The sequence below is a fragment of the Phalacrocorax carbo genome, chromosome 16, assembly GCF_963921805.1.
Source record: "Phalacrocorax carbo chromosome 16, bPhaCar2.1, whole genome shotgun sequence".
Lineage (NCBI taxonomy): Eukaryota > Metazoa > Chordata > Aves > Suliformes > Phalacrocoracidae > Phalacrocorax > Phalacrocorax carbo.
This window is the reverse complement of record NC_087528.1, coordinates 11,852,689-11,869,734: the sequence shown is the minus strand read 5'-3', so window position 1 is coordinate 11,869,734 and position 17,046 is coordinate 11,852,689. Positions and strand designations below refer to the sequence as shown.

Sequence of the window (17,046 nt, the reverse complement as noted above, 5' to 3'; positions counted from 1 at the left end):
GGAAGGGGGTGCTGGAGGTAGGCATGGAGGTGGCGGTGGGATCAGCAGGGAGGAGGTGGAGCTGGGTGGGGACGAGGTGGGATTGGGGTGGAGGTGGAGGACATGAAGGTGGAAGTGGAGGAGATAGGGGTGGATGCAGTGGGATGGTGATGGAGGAGACAGGGCCGGTGATGGAGGTAGAACTGGAGGACGTGGAGGTGGAGATGGAGGAAGTAGGATTGGGTTGAGGTAGAGAAGAAGGAGGAGATAAAGGTGGAGGAGACCGTCCCATGCTGGAGGCTGCTCCAGGCTAAGGCCCTTGCTGTGCCACCGCTGGTGCCGCGGCTGTGACCCTGCTTTGCAGCAGGGCACACATGTGGGATTGGCAGCCCTGTGTCACCCAGGCAAGCAGCAGGTCCCCAGGGCGCTGACCATGGGATGCCGCTGGTGACAGGGTGCGAACGGCCATGGGATGGCCCTGGCTATGGGATGTCACCGGCCACGCAGTACCGTGGCATGGCAGTGTCCATGGGGGGGGCTGTGCATGGGGATGGGGGGGCAGTGGGGAGGGACAGCTGTGCTGCCCGTGGCTTTGCCACCATTGCCGAAGGCTGTTGGGGGTGGGAGGTGCTCTGAGGGCTGCTGTTGGATGATGGGTTTTGATGCCACCCTTATGACCCAACCCGATCATCCGAGACCTTCTGGCTCCCTGCAACATCCAGAGCACCCAAGTGGCCCCAACACCCTCCTGGAACAGGTCGCAGCGCTGCTGGTGTCAGTGGTGGCCCTGGGGCTCTTGGTGGCATGGCATGTGCTGTGGAGTCCCAGCAGCTCCTGCACCCCACGAGCAGGAGCCTGAGCACCCAGCCTGAGCTTGGGTGCATTGCACTGCATTTGGGGTGCTTGCGAGAGCAGCGCTGAGCCCAGGGGTCGCATGGGGGCTGCTTGGGGTGTGTGACCCTTCCCAGCCATGCAACCCTTTTTGGGGTAGGGGATTTCCAATCTCCCCTCCACCAAAGGGGCCCCCAGGCTGGGAACCCTTCCCAGCAATGTGCCCAGCATAGGCAGACCACCTTACCTTCCCTGGTACCTGTGTCTGCCTGCAGGTGTGATGGCGCGCCGGTGCCTCCATGCCTTCCCAGGCAGCAGCATCCCTCCCCATGCCCCGTAGACATGCCCTGCTGCACCCTGCAAAGCGGGGTCCAGGCCCCAGCCCCATCCCACCAGGCTGGAGGAGCCCCTGTTGCCACAGAACCCCATCCACTGCCTGTCCTCCCCCACCAAGTGGGGTTCCCCTCCGCACACACTGCTCAGCCCCCAGCGGCAGCAACTGGGCTGGTGCCCACCGTGGGTTTGGGACCACCCCAAATCTGGGCTGAGACCACCCCAGGCCTGACTCCGTCTCATCCCTTGGGACCATGGAAGCCCACACAGAGGGAGAAAAACCCAATTATTTTATCACCCCAACCCTCATTAAACCCCATTTCCTACAGCGAAGCGTCCTCTGAGTGTCCATGTCCTAAATACATCAGTGGGCACCAACCCAGGCTGGGACCACCCCAAATCCAGGCTGGGACCACCCCAAATCCAGCCTAGGCCCACCCCACACCTGGTGCTGCCCCATCCCACGGGACCAGGACCCCAACACCCCGCACAGACCCCACCCCACCATTTTACCCCCCCCAACTCCAAGCCCCCACCCTCCCGCCACGGCCGGGCGCGGCGCTGCCGGTGCCGACAGGCATTAACCAAACGCCAGCGCTGCCGGGCAGGTCACAGCGAGTGGCACACGGATTTATTGATCGCTTCGGGGTGCTGGTGCCCCCGGGGCCCGCCTGGGGCGAGGGGCACAGCGTGAGCGGGGTCGGGGGGCGAAGCGCTGCCATTTCCATCCTCCCTCTGTGCACCGGGTGGGTGGGAATGGCTCCAAATAAAACAAATCTCTATATATTTTTTCTATATATATACAAATATATAATATATATATATCTCTGCCGATATATATATATATCTCTTATCTCTCTGGAAAGGATAAAAGGTTAATTTGTTTTCGCATGCACGACCAAAGCCACCAACCCACTGGGACAGCGGGCGCCGAGGGATGTGCACCCTCGCCCACCAGCACCCCGAGAGCCCGGAGGGGGGGCCACAGCCTGCGTCCCCAGGTTATTGCTGCTCAGGTCCCATCCTGCTCCGGCAAACAAGCGGAGGGGGAAGAAGCCGAAGAAATGAAATCCCGCTGCAAAGCGCCGGCCAGCGCGTTGTCACCTGGCCGGTACCCGGTGGCACCCACCATCGGGGCCCGGAGGAGATGGCGGCGGCACCCCGGGACCGTGGGTGCTGCGGGGTGCGGGGGGCGGGGGGGGCGCAGGCACCCAGTTGAAAGGCAAAGTCTGGATAAGGCGAAAAAAAATGAAACAAAGAACAGCGACTGCCCCCAAACCGGGCGCTTTGCCACCCAAAACCGGTGTGCCGGTGGCCCTCGGTGCCGCTGGCCAGTGCTGGCCCCTGGGTGCTGCAAGGATGAGCTTGGGGACAGGGACACTGTCATAGGGCTGTGCTCTCCGATTCCTCCTCCTCCTCCTGCCGGGCAGCCGGGCCCTTCCCCGAGAGTCTCTGCGGTGCCTCCGGCGGGTCCCGGCACAGGGCGGCATCCGGAGGGACGTGGAGGGAGGGGACCTCAAAACGGAGCAGACCTGCGGGAGGGCAGAGTCAGGGGGACGCCGCGGCGGCGGGACACCTCGCCGGGGCTGGTGCCACAACCAGGGCCGTCACCACGGGTCCCTGCCCTGTGCCAGCCCGCCCTAGCCGCAGGCTGGGGCTCGGGCCCCGCCACCCCACCTCGCTGCCTGTCTCCCACCGACCGCGCCCTGCTCTCCCGCCACGAGTGCGGGAGCCAGAGGGCTGCTGCGCCTGGCAGGCTCCGCTGCGGCACACCACGGGCAGCAGCCCCCGCGGCACACGGCGGGGAGCTGCACCCGTGCCAGGGCGCGATGCCTGGGCGCGATGCCAGCGCTGCACCAGTGCCCGGGAGCAGTGCCAGGGCCACAGCAACGCTGGGATGCAATACCGGGGCTGCACCAATGCCTGGGTGCAGTGCTGGCATGATGCAATGCCCGGGTGCAGTGCCAGGGCCACAGCAATGCTGGGGTGCCACACTGGTGCTGCGCTGGCGCCAGGGTGCAATGCCTGGCTGTGACGCCAGAGCTGCACCGGTGCTAATGCTGCACCAAAGGCAGGCGCCCACCCTGGGTGCGCCTCGCCCCGGCTCTGTGGGGTGCCCGGGGGCTCGCTGCCACCCGCGCTGTCCCACTCCCCTCGCAGGCAGGACACGACGCGGAGGAGCAGAGCCCCCCCGGCCAGCTGGGCCAGAGCCAGGGGGCTCCCAGCCACTCCTGCCCCCCCCCCCAGCCCCCAGCCTCTGTGTCCCCCCATGTCCCCGATGCCACCCGGCACTTCCAAAGCATCACCCTGAGCGTCCCCCTCCAGCAGCGCAGCCCTCACTGCTGCAGGGACACGGGGGGACACCAGCAAAGCCCAGGGGCAAGGCCAGGACAGCAGGAAGAGTGGCACTGCCGTGTGGTGCTTCCCAGGGACGGTGCCACCTTCCTGGGGACGGTGCCACCTTCCTGGGGACAGTGCCACCTTGCCAGGGATGGTGCCGTCTTCCTGAGGACATTGTCACCTTCCTGGGGACACTACCACCTTTCCAGGGACATCACCACCTTTCCAAGGATGCTGCCACCTTCCCAGTGACAGGTCCACCTTTCCAGGGACATTGTCACCTTCCTGGGGACACTGCCACCTTGCCAGGGACATCACCACCGCCCTGACGATGGTTCTACCTGTCCAGGGTCATTATCACCTTGCCAGGTGCATTGCCACCTTCTTGAGTACAGTGCCACCTGCCTGGGGACACCACCGTCTTCCCAGGGGTGCTGCCACCTTCCTGGGGACACTGCCACCTTCCCAGGGGCAGAGCCAACTTCCCAGGGATGCTGCCACCCTCCCGAGTACGTTGTCACCTTCCTGGGGACATCACCAACCACCTTCCTGGGGACAGTTCCACCTTTCCAGGGTCATTATTACCTTCCCGCGTACATCACCCCCTTCCCGGTGACAGTGCCACCATGCTGGGGACAGCCGGGGACACTGCCACAGTCCCCAGGAAAACTCCACCTTCCTGGGGACAGTGCCACCTCCCTGGGGACAGTGCCACCTTCCCGGTGACGCTGCCACTCTCCCGAGTACATTGTCACCTTCCCGGGGACATCACCACCCCTCCCTCCTGGGGACAGCCGGGGACACAGCCCCGTTCCCCGGGCCATCACACCTCCCGGGGACAGCCCCACCTCTCCAGGGGACACCGTCACCCTCACGGTCACGGTCACGGTCTCGGTCTCGGTCGGGACGGCCGCCACCCTCCCCGGGCCCCCGCTGGGAGCCGAGCCGCTGCCCCCCCCCGTGTCGCTGCCGCCGGCCGAGCCCCCCGCCCGGGGGCGGGCGTTACCTGCCGGCGCGCCGTCCCCGGGGCCCGCGGCGTCCAGGCGGGGCAGCTCCGGGGGCTGGGGGGGGCCGGGGGCGGCCGGGGAGGGCTGGGGGGGGCCGGGGGGGGGCTGGGGCGGGGGGGGCAGGGCGGGGCGCGGCCGCGGCTTCGGGGTGGGGCGGGACCTGGGGGCGGCGCCGGTGGGGGGGGGCAGGAGGGGAGGGGGCGGCGGGGGCGGCGGGGGGGGCGGGCAGGGGGGGCCCGGGGGGGCGGCGGGGCCGTAGGGGGAGGGGGTGCTGGGGGGGGTGGGGGAGAGGCTGGCGGGGGAGGGCTGCCCCCCCCCCTGCTCCCCCGCGGCCGCCCGGGGCGGGATGGGCGCCAGCTTCTTGGCCACTGCGAGACAGAGACAAGGGGGGGGGGGGGGTCAGGGTGCTGGGGGGGGGTGTCACACCTTGGGGGGGGGGACCCCCCACCCCTCCCCGCCACCCCCCCGGCCCCGTCCTACCTTTGCGCAGGGCGTGCGGGCTCTGCTGGGCGGGCGGGGGGGGGCCCCGGTGCTGCCCGGCCCCCGGGGAGGGCTCCTGGGGCCTGGGGGTGCTGGGGGGCAAACGGGGGGGGGAAGGAACACAGAAAGGGATCAAAAGGAAAAAGAAAATAAAAATTAAAAAGAAAACGAATTTTTAAAGTAAAGAAGCAAAGAATTACAATGAAGATAAAAAAGATTAAAAATAAAACAGAATAAAATACAATTAAATAATAAAAAAGGAGAGATTAAAAGAAAATGAAATAAAATTTAAAATAAAAAATCAGAATACAAATAAAGCGAAAACAATTGCAAAAAAAATTTAAAAATGAAATAAAAATGGAAAAGAAAAAGAATTTTAAAAGTAAAAACAAAAAGAGCAAAGAATTAAAATGAAGATAAAAAGATTAAAAATAAACAATAAACACAATGAAATAATTAAAAAATGAAAGATTAAAATAAAATTAAATTTTTAAAAATTTAAAAATTAAAATACAAATAAAGCAAAAACAAAATAAAAATAAAATTAAAATAAGTTAAAAATAAGAATTAACAAAATTTAAAAACGGAAAATTAACAATAATAACACAAAAGAAAAAGGAAATAAGAAAAGAGAAGGAAGAAAAGGGGAAAGCCGTGAGGGCCTGCCCGTCCCTCCCGCTGCCCCCCCCCCCATCCTGGCAGGCAGAGGCCGCGGGTCCGGGGGGTCCCGGGGGGGTCCCGGGGTTCCCCCAAGCCTGTTTCAGCCGCCAGCCCCACGGCCCCCCCCGGGGCACCCATGACGGGGCCACCCAGCCCCCCCCGAGCCCTCCCCCCGCTTTGGGGTCCCCCGCAGTAACCGGGCCGGGCCGGACCCGGGGGGGGCCCCGCTTTGGGGGCACTGCTACGGGGGAAGGGGCAGCGAAGGGAGGAAGGCTTGGCGCCAGGGTGAGGGGCGAGCAGCGAGGAGGAGGAGGGAGGAGGAAGGCTCTGGCCGCAGCCCAGGCAGAGGGGCTGCACCCAGGGCTGGGGCCGGGGGGAACCGCTCGTCCTCGGGGTGGGGGGCTGGAGCCGCCGCCGGGCCAGGCGGGCGCCGGGGCGCCCCCGCTGCAAAATGTTCAGAAACACCGTAAAAAAGGGAAAAAAATGAAAATGGGGGGAGGAAAAATTGAAAGAGCAGAAGCGTTGGCGGGGGGGCGGGGAGGGACAGGGGAGCGCGGCGGTGGAGCCCTCGCGGTGCCACAGCCCCCCCTCGTCCCACCACACCCGGATCGGGCCCCAAAGCAACACCCACCCGGGGCTGCCGCCCCCACGCACGGGTGCACCCCAGGGCAGAGCATGGCTCGCGGGGGGCTGCAGGGCTCGGCTCCCATTTTTTGGGGTAGTAAAGTAGAATTTAGGTGCTTTCTCCCATCTGGCCCGTGCAATTTAAAGCCAGACACAGCCCCTGGGCAGAGGAAGGGCTCGGAGGACGCTGAGCTCCTTTGGGCTTTTCTTTTGCACCCCAGCCCAAATCCGGCTACAGCCCAGTGACACCCGCTGCGAGCCGGGCAAGGGGCCGCAGGGAAACCCCCGAAGGCAGCGTGGGGACGTGGCAGCGGCTGCAGGGATGCTGAGCATCCTCTCCTCCCGCAGCCTCGGGGTGCTGCTCCTCTCCCAGGGATGCCGAGCATCCTCTCCCGCTGCCCCCGGGGTGCTGCTCCTCTCCCAGGGATGCCGAGCATCCTCTCCCGCTGCCCCCGGGGTGCTGCTCCTCTCCCAGGGATGCCGAGCATCCGCTCCCGCTGCCCCCGAGATGCTGCTCCTGTCCCAGGGATACCCAACATCCTCTCCCGCTGCCCCGGGGTGCTGCTCCTCTCCCAGGGATGCCGAGCATCCTCTCCCGCTGCCCCCGGGGTGCTGCTCCTCTCCCAGGGATGCCGAGCATCCTCTCCTCCCGCAGCCTCGGGGTGCTGCTCCTCTCCCAGGGATGCCGAGCATCCTCTCCTCCCGCTGCCCCCGGGGTGCTGCTCCTCTCCCAGGGATGCCGAGCATCCTCTCCTCCCGCTGCCCCCGGGGTGCTGCTCCTCTCCCAGGGATGCCGAGCATCCTCTCCCGCTGCCCCGGGGTGCTGCTCCTCTCCCAGGGATGCCGAGCATCCCCTCCTCCTGCAGCCTCGGGGTGCTGCTCCTCTCCCAGGGATGCCAAGCATCCTCTCCCGCTGCCCCGGGGTGCTGCTCCTCTCCCAGGGATGCCGAGCATCCTCTCCCGCTGCCCCCGGGGTGCTGCTCCTCTCCCAGGGATGCCGAGCATCCTCTCCCGCTGCCCCCGGGGTGCTGCTCCTCTCCCAGGGATGCCGAGCATCCTCTCGCACTGCCTCTGGTGTGGCAGTGGGGTTGTTTTGCTGTTGGATTCACACACGGGGAGGATGCCTGTGTTGGGGACATGGGGTTGCTGGTGGCCTTACCTTATCCGCTCGGCTCCCGGGGGGAAGCCGAAACTGGTGGGAGGCGGGGAAGGGGTAGCTGAAGTGTCCGGTGATTGCTCGGGAATGGGCGAGTGGGGCGTGGCGGGGAGCTCGGCGGGTGGCGCGGGGGGCTGAGCGGCCGGCGGGGTGGAGGACGCCTTGCGCACTGCTGAGGTGCCTCGGCGAGCTACCCACGAGGTGTCCATCACCCTGACGCCCATGCTGGGGGACACACAGAGATAGGCCATCAGCATCCACCCAGCGGTGGGGACCACTGGCACCGCGGCGCATCTCCTTTGGGGTGCCTGGTCCCTAAAAATGCCTCTTCCACCAGGAAGCTGCTGGGAATGACCCTCTGTGGCAGTAGGGCAGGGGTGGTAGTGTGGGACACGCTGTGACACCCACTAGCCGCCTCCCCCTTCCCCAGGTACCAGCAGGCACCGGCACCCTCCCAGCACCCTCCCAGCATCCTCCCAGCAGCCTCCTAGCAGTGCTGCAGAGGATACAATACCTTTGGATTTTCCTAAGGCTGCATGGGCAGAAACACATGACGATTAGTGTAAAAAATAACTTGACAGTGCACAGGGTGAGAGCCCGTGGCTCGGAAAAGGTGCTGCAAGGTCAAGGGGCTTTGAGAGACGGGGCAGGAGGGGTGCAGTGGGGACCGGGCCATGCCAGTCATGGGGAGAGCTCAGGATGTCTTTTCAAGAAGGGGAAAACTCTGGGGCCATTTTTTGGAGCTGGGAGGAGCCCTGGGGGTGTTTTCTGGGGCTGACCCGATGGGCTGCAGTGCCTGTGAGCTGGCATGGCAGGGCAGGGGGCATGCGCAGGCTGGGAGAGGGGCCCCTTCCCCAGGAGCAGAGTCCACAGACCTTGGGGGCACCAGGGTACCCCATTATGGCACAGCCCTGGTGCCACGCCATGAGCCACCCTGCTCCCATCTTCAGCGGCCTGGGGTCAGGCATCAAGCCCCGGGCCACCTGAGTATCCCTCAGAGCCCAGCATGGAGAGCAGAGGGTCCTCCCACCCCAGGACCACCCAACCTCCACCAGCTCAGTGCCACCCCTGCCCAGGGTGGTGGCAATGCCACCACCTCCCTCTCCCCGAACCCTGGCACCGCAAAGACCCTACCCATCCTTCTTGTAAAACTCCAGCATCATGTTGTCCGTGGCGACGCTGAGGGGCCGCCGCGCCTGGTCGTGCTGCCGGCGGTCCGCGTGGTCCATGTCCGGGGAGGGCATGGAGCTGTAGTTGGCGTTGTGGTTGACGTGCATGGGGCTGCCGTAGTTGCCTGTCACGTTAAACTCGATGTCTGGTGGGGGGGAAAGGAGAGCGAGGGAGGACGTTGGGGTTTGTGTCCTCAGTGAGGGGTGGGATGGGGGTATTGGCACCGCAGGGATGCTCGGGGCATCCTGGAGTGGCTGGGTTGGGCTCACTGTGGTGATGAGTCTTGCCAGATCTCTGCCTGATCCCCCCCTACCCACCCAAGCCAAGGTAAGCAGAGGGGGTTTGCAAAAAGAAATATGGGAGCTCAGCACCCCCTCCCCAAGGAGGGCCACGGAGCCCATCCCACCCCACCCCAGCCACAGGGCAGCCTACCTCCAGGGAAGAACCAGTCAGCGTGCTGGATGAGCGGCTCGATGATGCCCACGATCTGCAGCGAGACGGTCGTCATCATCTCCGTCATGTTCCTGCAAGGTGGCGGGCAGCGGCTCAGCAACCCCGCCGCAGCCCGGCCTTATTCCTGGCGGGATTTTGGCCCCAGATCTGCCCCTCTCACCCCCTCCCCCAGCATCCTTCTGGCACGCTCATTTCCCACCTGGATACCTTACCCGTCTGCCTGCGGCCAGAGGAGGTTGGGCCCCAGCACGATGGCCACGTTGCTCGGCGTCATTTTGTTCATGTCTTGGTACTCGGTCAGCTTGGCCAGGAATTTAATCAGGTACCTGGAAAGCAGAACCAGGCTGGGAGTGTGTATCAGGATCCCTCTCCATCCCCTCCCCAGGTCCTGCTGGCCCCAGGCTCACCTGATGTTGTTGTAGTTGGCTTTGGGAAGCTTCTCGCAGGCGCTCCAGAGAGCCTGCAGCCGCTTCTCCTGCTCCGGGATGCTGCGGGGAGGTGGGCGAGAGGGTCATTCCCCCATCCCCACCCCACCCCGGGGCTTTTGACCCTGCCAGCCCTGCCGTCAGGGACCCTGTGAGACCCCGGGGCTGCTGCCAACATTACATAAGTAAATTAACCCAAAAAACCTGACCAAACTGAGAAGGAAACCTTTCAGCTGCAGGCTGGGTGCTGGTCCCCTCCTCACCTCTGTGCAGCCCCGCTGAGGTTTGTGTTTTGGAGATGTGTTTGCTTTGGAAGGGGAGATTACTGCAAACAGCCCCCCCAGAACAACAGTCCACTCCCCCGTGTGCCGCCCTCAGGGACCGTCCCCTCTGTCAAGCCACCACCATGTCGCTGCCGTGCTCCAGCGCTCCCAGGGCAGGTGGGGGACGTGGTCAGACCTACAGTCAGGCACCGCTGAGGTGGTTCCCACCCTAAAAGGAGATGCCCCTCACCCCCTACCCTAAATACCTCCCATGGTGGGGTGGGCATGCTGGTGCCACCTCGGCTGGCCCAATCCTGCTGGGTTTGGGGGTTTCACAGTGCAGAGCACCCCAGGAAAGCAGGTGGGAGCTCCCTCAGCCAGCTGTCCCCCGGGGTTTGCACACCCGCCCAGAAATGGCACCAGCACCCAAGGGCTTGCCGAAAGATGCTGGGAGACCTCAGCCACCTTGGCCAGGGTGCTCTGGACCGTGGTGCGGACATCAGGGTTGGGGACATCAAGGCCACCCTTGCTGCTGGGATCCGTGACACTCAAGGAGCAGCACAGCAACCCTCCTGGCGCTCAGACCCCCGAGGAAACATCCCAAATGCTGTGAGCCATGTCAGAAATAACTCATGGCCCCCAGACTATCCATGGATACCCAGGATGCCACCAACCGTGCCATGGAGGAATGGGGGAGATGCCCCAGACTCACTTGGAGGCCTGGATCCACTCCTCGTACAGCTCAAACGTCATGAGGGGCTCCGGCAGCTCCCGCAGGTAGGACTTGAGAGCTCCTGCGGCACACAAGGGACACGGGGCTCGGCACCGCAGGAGGTGCCGCGGGTGGCACTGGCCACCAGGTGCCGAGCGGTTTCACTCCTTGGCATTTCGACTTGCATCCCTCCCAACCTCCCTACCGACGCATCCCAAAGCACCCGTCAGTCCCTCCAGCTTGGTGGAGCCCGTAGCACCCCCTGACCCTCTGCAACCACCTTGCCACCTCCACCTACATCCTCCTAGCACCTCCCCAGTTCCCTCCACCATTTTTGCCTCTACCAGGTGTCCACCCAGCTCTTCGTCACTCGTTTTTGCCTAGGATGTTCACAGCTCCTTGCACTGGGAAAAGGTTCCCATTGCAGTCAGTAGGAAACCAGGGTCCAGTCCCGCACCCGCCAGAGCGCCCAGCCCAGGACGGGGGCAGCTGACTGCCATTTAAACCCAGTTAATGCTTAACAGCAGCCCCGTGGGCTCAGGTCTGTGCTTGGAGAGGGTCCTAGCCACAGAAGAGGCAGAGAGAAGATGGCAAGCTTGATGGCAACATGTGTGACTCTTCCCGACTGCTCCTTGCTCCTGTGGAGCCTCTCTTGATCAGTGTCGCCCTCATTAGTCCCACCAGGGCCCCGGCGGTGCCTCGGATTACGATTGCATCCCTGTTTTTTGCCTTGCCCGTGACCAAGAGTGCTGCTCAAGCCCTCAGCCGAGGGGGTTCATGCTCCTCACTGGATGGCAACTCCTAAACACCCCCACGTCCACCAAGAGCTGTATTTCTGCACCTGCATTTGTCCCCCCCGGATATTCTGTCTTTGCTGTTTAAAGGCTTTGGGACAAATCACAGAAGGGTTGCGGTGGGAAGGGACCTCTGGAGATCATCTGGTCCAACCCCCAGCTCCAGCAGGACCACCCAGCGCTGTTTGCCCATGACCATGTCTTCATGGCTTTTGAGTATCTCCAAGGACGGAGACTCCACCGCCTTCCCAGGGAACCTGTGCCAGTGCTTGGTCACCCACACAGAGACAAAGTGTCTCCTGATGATCAGAGGGAACCTCCTGTGGTTCAGTTGGTGCCCATGGCTTCTGGCCCTGGCACTGGGCATCACTGCAAAGAGCTGTCTTGTTTGCACCCTCCCTGCAGGTATCCATATCCATTGATACGATCCCCCTGAGCCTTCTCTGCTCCAGGCTGAACAGTCCCAGCTCCCTCAGCCTTTCCTCCTAGGGGAGGTGCTCCTTCATCATCACACAGCCTTTCACTGGAGACCCTCCAGTACATCCATGTCTCTCTCGTAGTGCCCAGCACTGGCTCCAGCACTCCAGGTGTGGCCCCACCAGCGCTGAGCAGAGGGGCAGGATCACCTCCCTTGACCCGCTGGCATCGCTCCTCCCAGCGCAGCCCAGGACACCATTTGCCTTCACGGTGCCAGCCCACGGTCAGCTCGGTGGCCACCAGGACCCCCAGGGTCATCTCTGCCAAGCTGCTCCCCAGCTGGGCGGCCCCAGCATGTCCCGGGGCTGCTCCTCCCCAGGGCAGGACTTGGCACTGCCCCTCGCTGGACTTCGCCAGGTCTCTCTCAGCCCATTCTCCAGCCTCTCCAGGTCCCTCTGGGTGGCAGCGCGACCCTCGGGCGCATCAGCCACTGCTCCCAGCTGGGTGCCATCTGCCAGCTTGCTGAGGGCACACCTTGCCCCATCGTCCAGGCCGTTAATGAAGATGTTGATCAGGATCGGACCCAGTATCAACCCCTGGAGTACACCCCTAGCTACTGGCCTCCAACTAGGCTTCATGCCACTGACAACCACCCTCTGGGTGCCCACGGTTGGCGCCTGGGGGCTGGATGGGCCGTCCCGCACACCACCAACCCCCCGCCCTGAGGCAGCCCCTACCTGCGATGGCATGTGGGTCGGCCGAGTACTCCTGCACGTCCACCACGCAGCAGTCCAGGGCAGCCTTGAGCTTCTTCAGCTTGGAGGCCGAGGGAGCCACTCGGAAGAGACCCTTTGCAGAGGACACGGGAGAGTGTCGGACAAGCTTTGGGGCCAGGGATGTCCCCAAAGTCCCCCGTTTCTGAGTCCCTGCCTTGGAGGCACCCACATCCCCTTCCATCGTGCCCAACCAAGGGTGGTAGGACTCGGGACCCACCTCCTCCTGCATGCCGCACTCCAGCAGCATCGTCACGCACGCCTCCACGGGGAAGGCGATCTCCCGCCCGCTGACGGCCAGGTGCTCCTCCAAGGGCTTCCCGAAGGAGGGCTTCTCCATCCACGCCTCTGTGACGGGCAGAGGGGGTGAGAGGAGGGGGAGGACACGGCGGGGACGGTGCCGGATCTGGCACCCCCTCCCCGAAAGGCCCTTGGATCACAGCATTTCGGCAGCAAAATATTCCGTTTGGGTGTTGCTAAAACAACAGGACCCCGCACCTCTGTCCTGGGCGGCTTGGGAAGTGCTTTTTAAAGATGAAATCCAAACAAAATGTTTTCCAATCATCACACGGGACATTTCAAAGGGGCTGGATAACGTTTTCCGGGGGGAGCAATCACGGGCAAACCTTTGCAATATATTCCCCCTTCTTCCATCACAGTTTGAGGCAGGAATATTTTGTGGGATCGAGAGAAAAAAATAAAATACAAATCACTCCCTGCCCCGCTGCAGCAACGGCAGCACCGCGATCCCTGCCCCGGGGAATGCGCTGCTCTCGGGGCCATTGCGCGGGGCTTTCCCCGACCTCCGTCTCCCAGCCCCGCTCCTACGGAGGCTGCACACCGCAAAGCGAAGCCCCAAGACCACCCCCCCCTTGGCGCTGGGGTCCCACCTCTGGTGCCGCGCTCCACGGGGTTATTCGGACGTGTTTCCCCCACCCTCCGTGAAGCTGGCCGGAGCCTGCCCCCCGCGACCAGGTGGGAGGGGGATGCCCTCCCCAGCGCCGGGGCAGGCGGGACGCAGAGGCGGTGAGCAAAGGGAGGGTGCTCAGCCACAAACCCAGCACCGTGCCACGCCGCGGGGTCACGCTGCGGCTGGCGCGTTGCCGCCGCGAAGCCCCGCACGGCTCCGGCGTGACACAGAGCCCTCGGCGTCGCATGCAGGAGCGGGACAGGCCCCGCGGGCACTTACCCTGCTGGGCTTTAATTTGAGGCAGGACATTCTGCAGAAGCGCTAAGGACTTCCGATGGTACTCTGCCTGCACCTCGATCAGCTGCGGGGGAGAGACAGCACCGGCCGTCACCCCCACGGCCGGGGACGGGGGAGTCCCGTGGGGACGGGTGGCACTTACGGTTTGAAAATAGTTTGCATAGTCTACTTCTTTGGCCACAAAATTGTACATGTCAGCCGAGAGCTGGTCCTGCGGAGAGCAGAGAATTAGTCGCCGTCCCACTCGTGCTGCCCTGATGCCACCACGATGGCCTTTTCGGAGGCCACCGGGAGGGACCAGCTCGGTCACACCAGGAGCCAACGTGCAACGCGGCGTGTTGCAGCACCTGCCCGAGATGTGCTGGGATGCTGCATATACGGCAGCACCGTGGGGTTTTGCTTTCTGCTGCCGTGCAAACAGCTCCAGCCCCGCACGCCCATCCTTCCAGAGCCCGCAGTTAGCCGGTGCTTTGCAACAGGCTCTCTGGAAGCGAGTGACTTGGAAACACCCTGTCAGCCAGTGCTGGTTTTGGCTGGGATGGAGTTAATTTTCAGCACAGTAGCCCGTACGGGGCGGTGGTTTGGATTCGTGCAGGAGCAGCGTTGATACCAGGGGGATGTTTTTGTTCTTGCTGAGCAGGGCTTACACGGAGTCAAGCCCTTTCCTGCCCCTCACCCCACCCCACCAGCGAGGGGCTGGGGGGGCACAAGGGGCTGGGAGGGGGCACGGCCGGGACAGTGACCCCCACTGACCCCAGGGATGCCCCACACCACACGGCGTCAGGCTCAGCACACAGAGCTGGGGGAGGAGGAGGAAGGGGGGATGTTTGGGGTGACGGCGTTTGCCTTCCCAAGTAACCATCACGTGTGATGGAGCCCTGCTGCCCTGGGGATGGCTGACCACCCCCTGCCCGTGGGGAGGAGGGGATGAATTCCTTGGCTTGCTTTGCCTCCATGTGTGGCTTTTGCTTTACTTATTAAACTGTCTTTATCTCAACCCACGAGTTTTCTCACTCTTACTCTCCTGATTCTCTCCCCCATCCCACTCGGAGCGAGTAAGTGAGCGGCTCTGTGGGGCTGAGCTGCTGGCGGGGGTTAAACCACAAGCCAAAGGCCGCACATCCCAGTGGGCTGAACGGCACAAATTATACCCCAGGTTTGCTCGTCCCAGCACCTCGCTGCATTGCTCCTCACGCGCAAGCGGCTCATTAACCACAGGGCTAACTGCTGTGCACTGTTAGCACGGCTCAGCTCCCGCGGGCAGCATCCCAACCGCTCAGCGCGGACCAGACCGATGCGGCACCGGGTGCTGCTTGCTCCGAATTGCAGCGAGCCCCTCGGCACCAGGACACGCGTCTCTGTGCCCTCACGCTCGCAAATAGACTTTGCCACTCCCCAAACTGCTCCTTTCTGAGAATCCCCTTGGATAACTCAACTGGAGGAAAACAATCAGGGTTTTAAAATACAGCGAACACGTCCTGGTTGCAACATCCACCATCAGTACAGTGAATATACTGGGGGGCAGCTCTTCGCTGAGCTGGTTTGCTGAGAATTGCTGGGCACATGGGGCTGCGATGGTCTAAGATGGGGGAAGCATCAGTGTGGGACCGGATTTTAAAGGCTACTCGGGTTCTGGTTGTGCCCCCAGAGAAAAAAAGCCAGGATTTGAGAGACACACCCCCAACTCCATCCCCTGCCCAAAAGCAAGGTTCCCCCAGTCCTTTGTGTCTTCTGCTTGGGGGAATTTAAAGTCACACAAAACTGCCTGCAGGTTTCATTGCTGAATCCCGCAGCCCATCACGAAGGTGCTGGCAGCAGCGTCCCCCCTTGCTCGGACGCTTTTCGCACCCAACGTGCCCAGCTGGTCGTTCGTGCTCCCGCGGGATGGCGGGCGGTGACGTGGCCGGGTGGCACGTGTGGGCTCGGCACGAGCCGGCGCTGCCCACAGCTCTCTGAGCCGGGGCTGAGCTCGCTGGCTCCCGCTGGGACGGGCACCCTTGAAGGGGATGTTCTCTGGCTCTGCGGGATATGGAAGATGGGGACCGAGGAACTGGGAATGTCCTGCTTGGCTGGCGAGCATCACCCACATTCGCAGCTCCGGTGCAGCTGCTGTCTCTCGAGGGTGGCACCTCGGCACCCGGCAAGCCCTGGCAGCGCCCAGGGGTGATGAGGCAAGGGTCAGGGCTGCCGCCAGGCTGCCTTCGGACATGGGACCAGCTGAAGGAGGGTCTCCCATGGCACAGGGGTAGGAAGAGGGTGAAGAATGGGGTAAGAGGGGAGGCTGCAGGTTTTCTGCGGTGCCTGGGGTGCCGAGGTGCCCCCCACCCCAGCAAGAAGCGATCCCCCTGGGTACCCTGCAAATCTCCACTCTGTTGGCCGCCTCCTCCATCTCCTCCCTGAGAGCGTCGGCTTTGGCGCCCGAGGGCTGCAGGTTGCTGGCCAAACCCGAGGACTTTGCGGACTGCTGCCACCTGCGGAGAGAGGGCAGAGCTGTCACGGGGAGGGAGGGGGATCCGCGCAGAGGGCAGCCCAGGGACCCCCCTCAGCCAAGCCCACCATGGTGCCCAGGGCTGAGCACCACGGGGATGGTCCCAGCCCAGGCTGGGATGCAGCATCCACTCCCAGCCCTGAACACCCCCAGTCCCCACAACCGGCTGCACGCACTGGGCTCTAATAAAGCAATTCTTTTCAAGAACAAGCTTCATCCAGGTGGGAGGAGAGAGGAAGGTGATGGGAGAGCCTGGACATGACGCTGCGGACTACGGACACCTCCCAAACCTCTCCCCAGGTCACACTGCGATGTGTGGGGCTTGGCCAACTCAACAGCCCCAAGCAAAACCCAAAGCACAGCCTGCCGGGTCCCACAGCAGCGTCTGGGGCACAGGACAATCCTGGGAGTCATCCCAGCTCCACCCCAGCACTACTCTAGAGTGGCAGGAGCACCCGGCTCTTTGCCATCACGTCAGAACTCACCAAGATAGGGAAAAGAGGAAAAAAAATTAAGATTTGCACCAGAAAAAATACTATTTTCTGCAGAGAGACGGCAAAGAAACGGGATCTATGGATTCTGCAGACAAGAGCAGAAATCTCGGCTTCTTGCAGAGCTTGACTTCAAGGCTCACAGTGACACGGTTGAGACTTATTGTCCCAAGGGAGCCGCAGCACCAGGGCTCTGGGACGTGCCCTTGCCAGCACTACCCATCGCTTGGGAATTTTTATTTTTTATAAAGCAGCTTTGAAGCTGCTTCCTACCGCGTCCTGGAGGAGTCCATGTCCAGCACAAGCTTCGCCAAGTGCTTCCTCTGCTTTTGGATATTCGGGATTTCAACCTGCAGCAACGCACAGGAACGGGAGGAGATAAACATCCCCGGAGAGGCAGGTCACACCTGACCGCGACGCTGGGAGTTTGGGCTGCTGCAAGC

At 62.7% G+C, this 17,046-nt stretch overlaps 1 protein-coding gene across 2 annotated transcripts in view; it reads right to left on the bottom strand.

The window, feature by feature from the left end:
* Positions 1–1,749: 1,749 nt before the first annotated feature.
* The window catches only part of ARHGAP44 (Rho GTPase activating protein 44), a 32,653-nt gene continuing 17,356 nt past the window's right edge, over positions 1,750–17,046 (bottom strand). Inside the window, exons 6-20 of one of the 2 annotated variants that reach the window (XM_064467262.1) lie at positions 16,877–16,953; positions 15,978–16,095; positions 13,767–13,835; positions 13,607–13,688; positions 12,638–12,765; positions 12,382–12,493; positions 10,434–10,515; positions 9,441–9,521; positions 9,246–9,359; positions 9,013–9,104; positions 8,545–8,725; positions 7,925–7,942; positions 7,414–7,635; positions 4,971–5,062; positions 1,750–2,675 (exon numbers count right to left, since the gene is read on the bottom strand). In XM_064467262.1, the coding sequence (XP_064323332.1) occupies positions 2,527–2,675; positions 4,971–5,062; positions 7,414–7,635; positions 7,925–7,942; positions 8,545–8,725; positions 9,013–9,104; positions 9,246–9,359; positions 9,441–9,521; positions 10,434–10,515; positions 12,382–12,493; positions 12,638–12,765; positions 13,607–13,688; positions 13,767–13,835; positions 15,978–16,095; positions 16,877–16,953 (1,617 nt within the window). In that variant the 3' untranslated portion in view covers positions 1,750–2,526. The remainder of the gene's footprint in view (positions 2,676–4,970; positions 5,063–7,413; positions 7,636–7,924; positions 7,943–8,544; positions 8,726–9,012; positions 9,105–9,245; positions 9,360–9,440; positions 9,522–10,433; positions 10,516–12,381; positions 12,494–12,637; positions 12,766–13,606; positions 13,689–13,766; positions 13,836–15,977; positions 16,096–16,876; positions 16,954–17,046) is intronic. The other variant, XM_064467263.1, reaches the window with a different exon arrangement.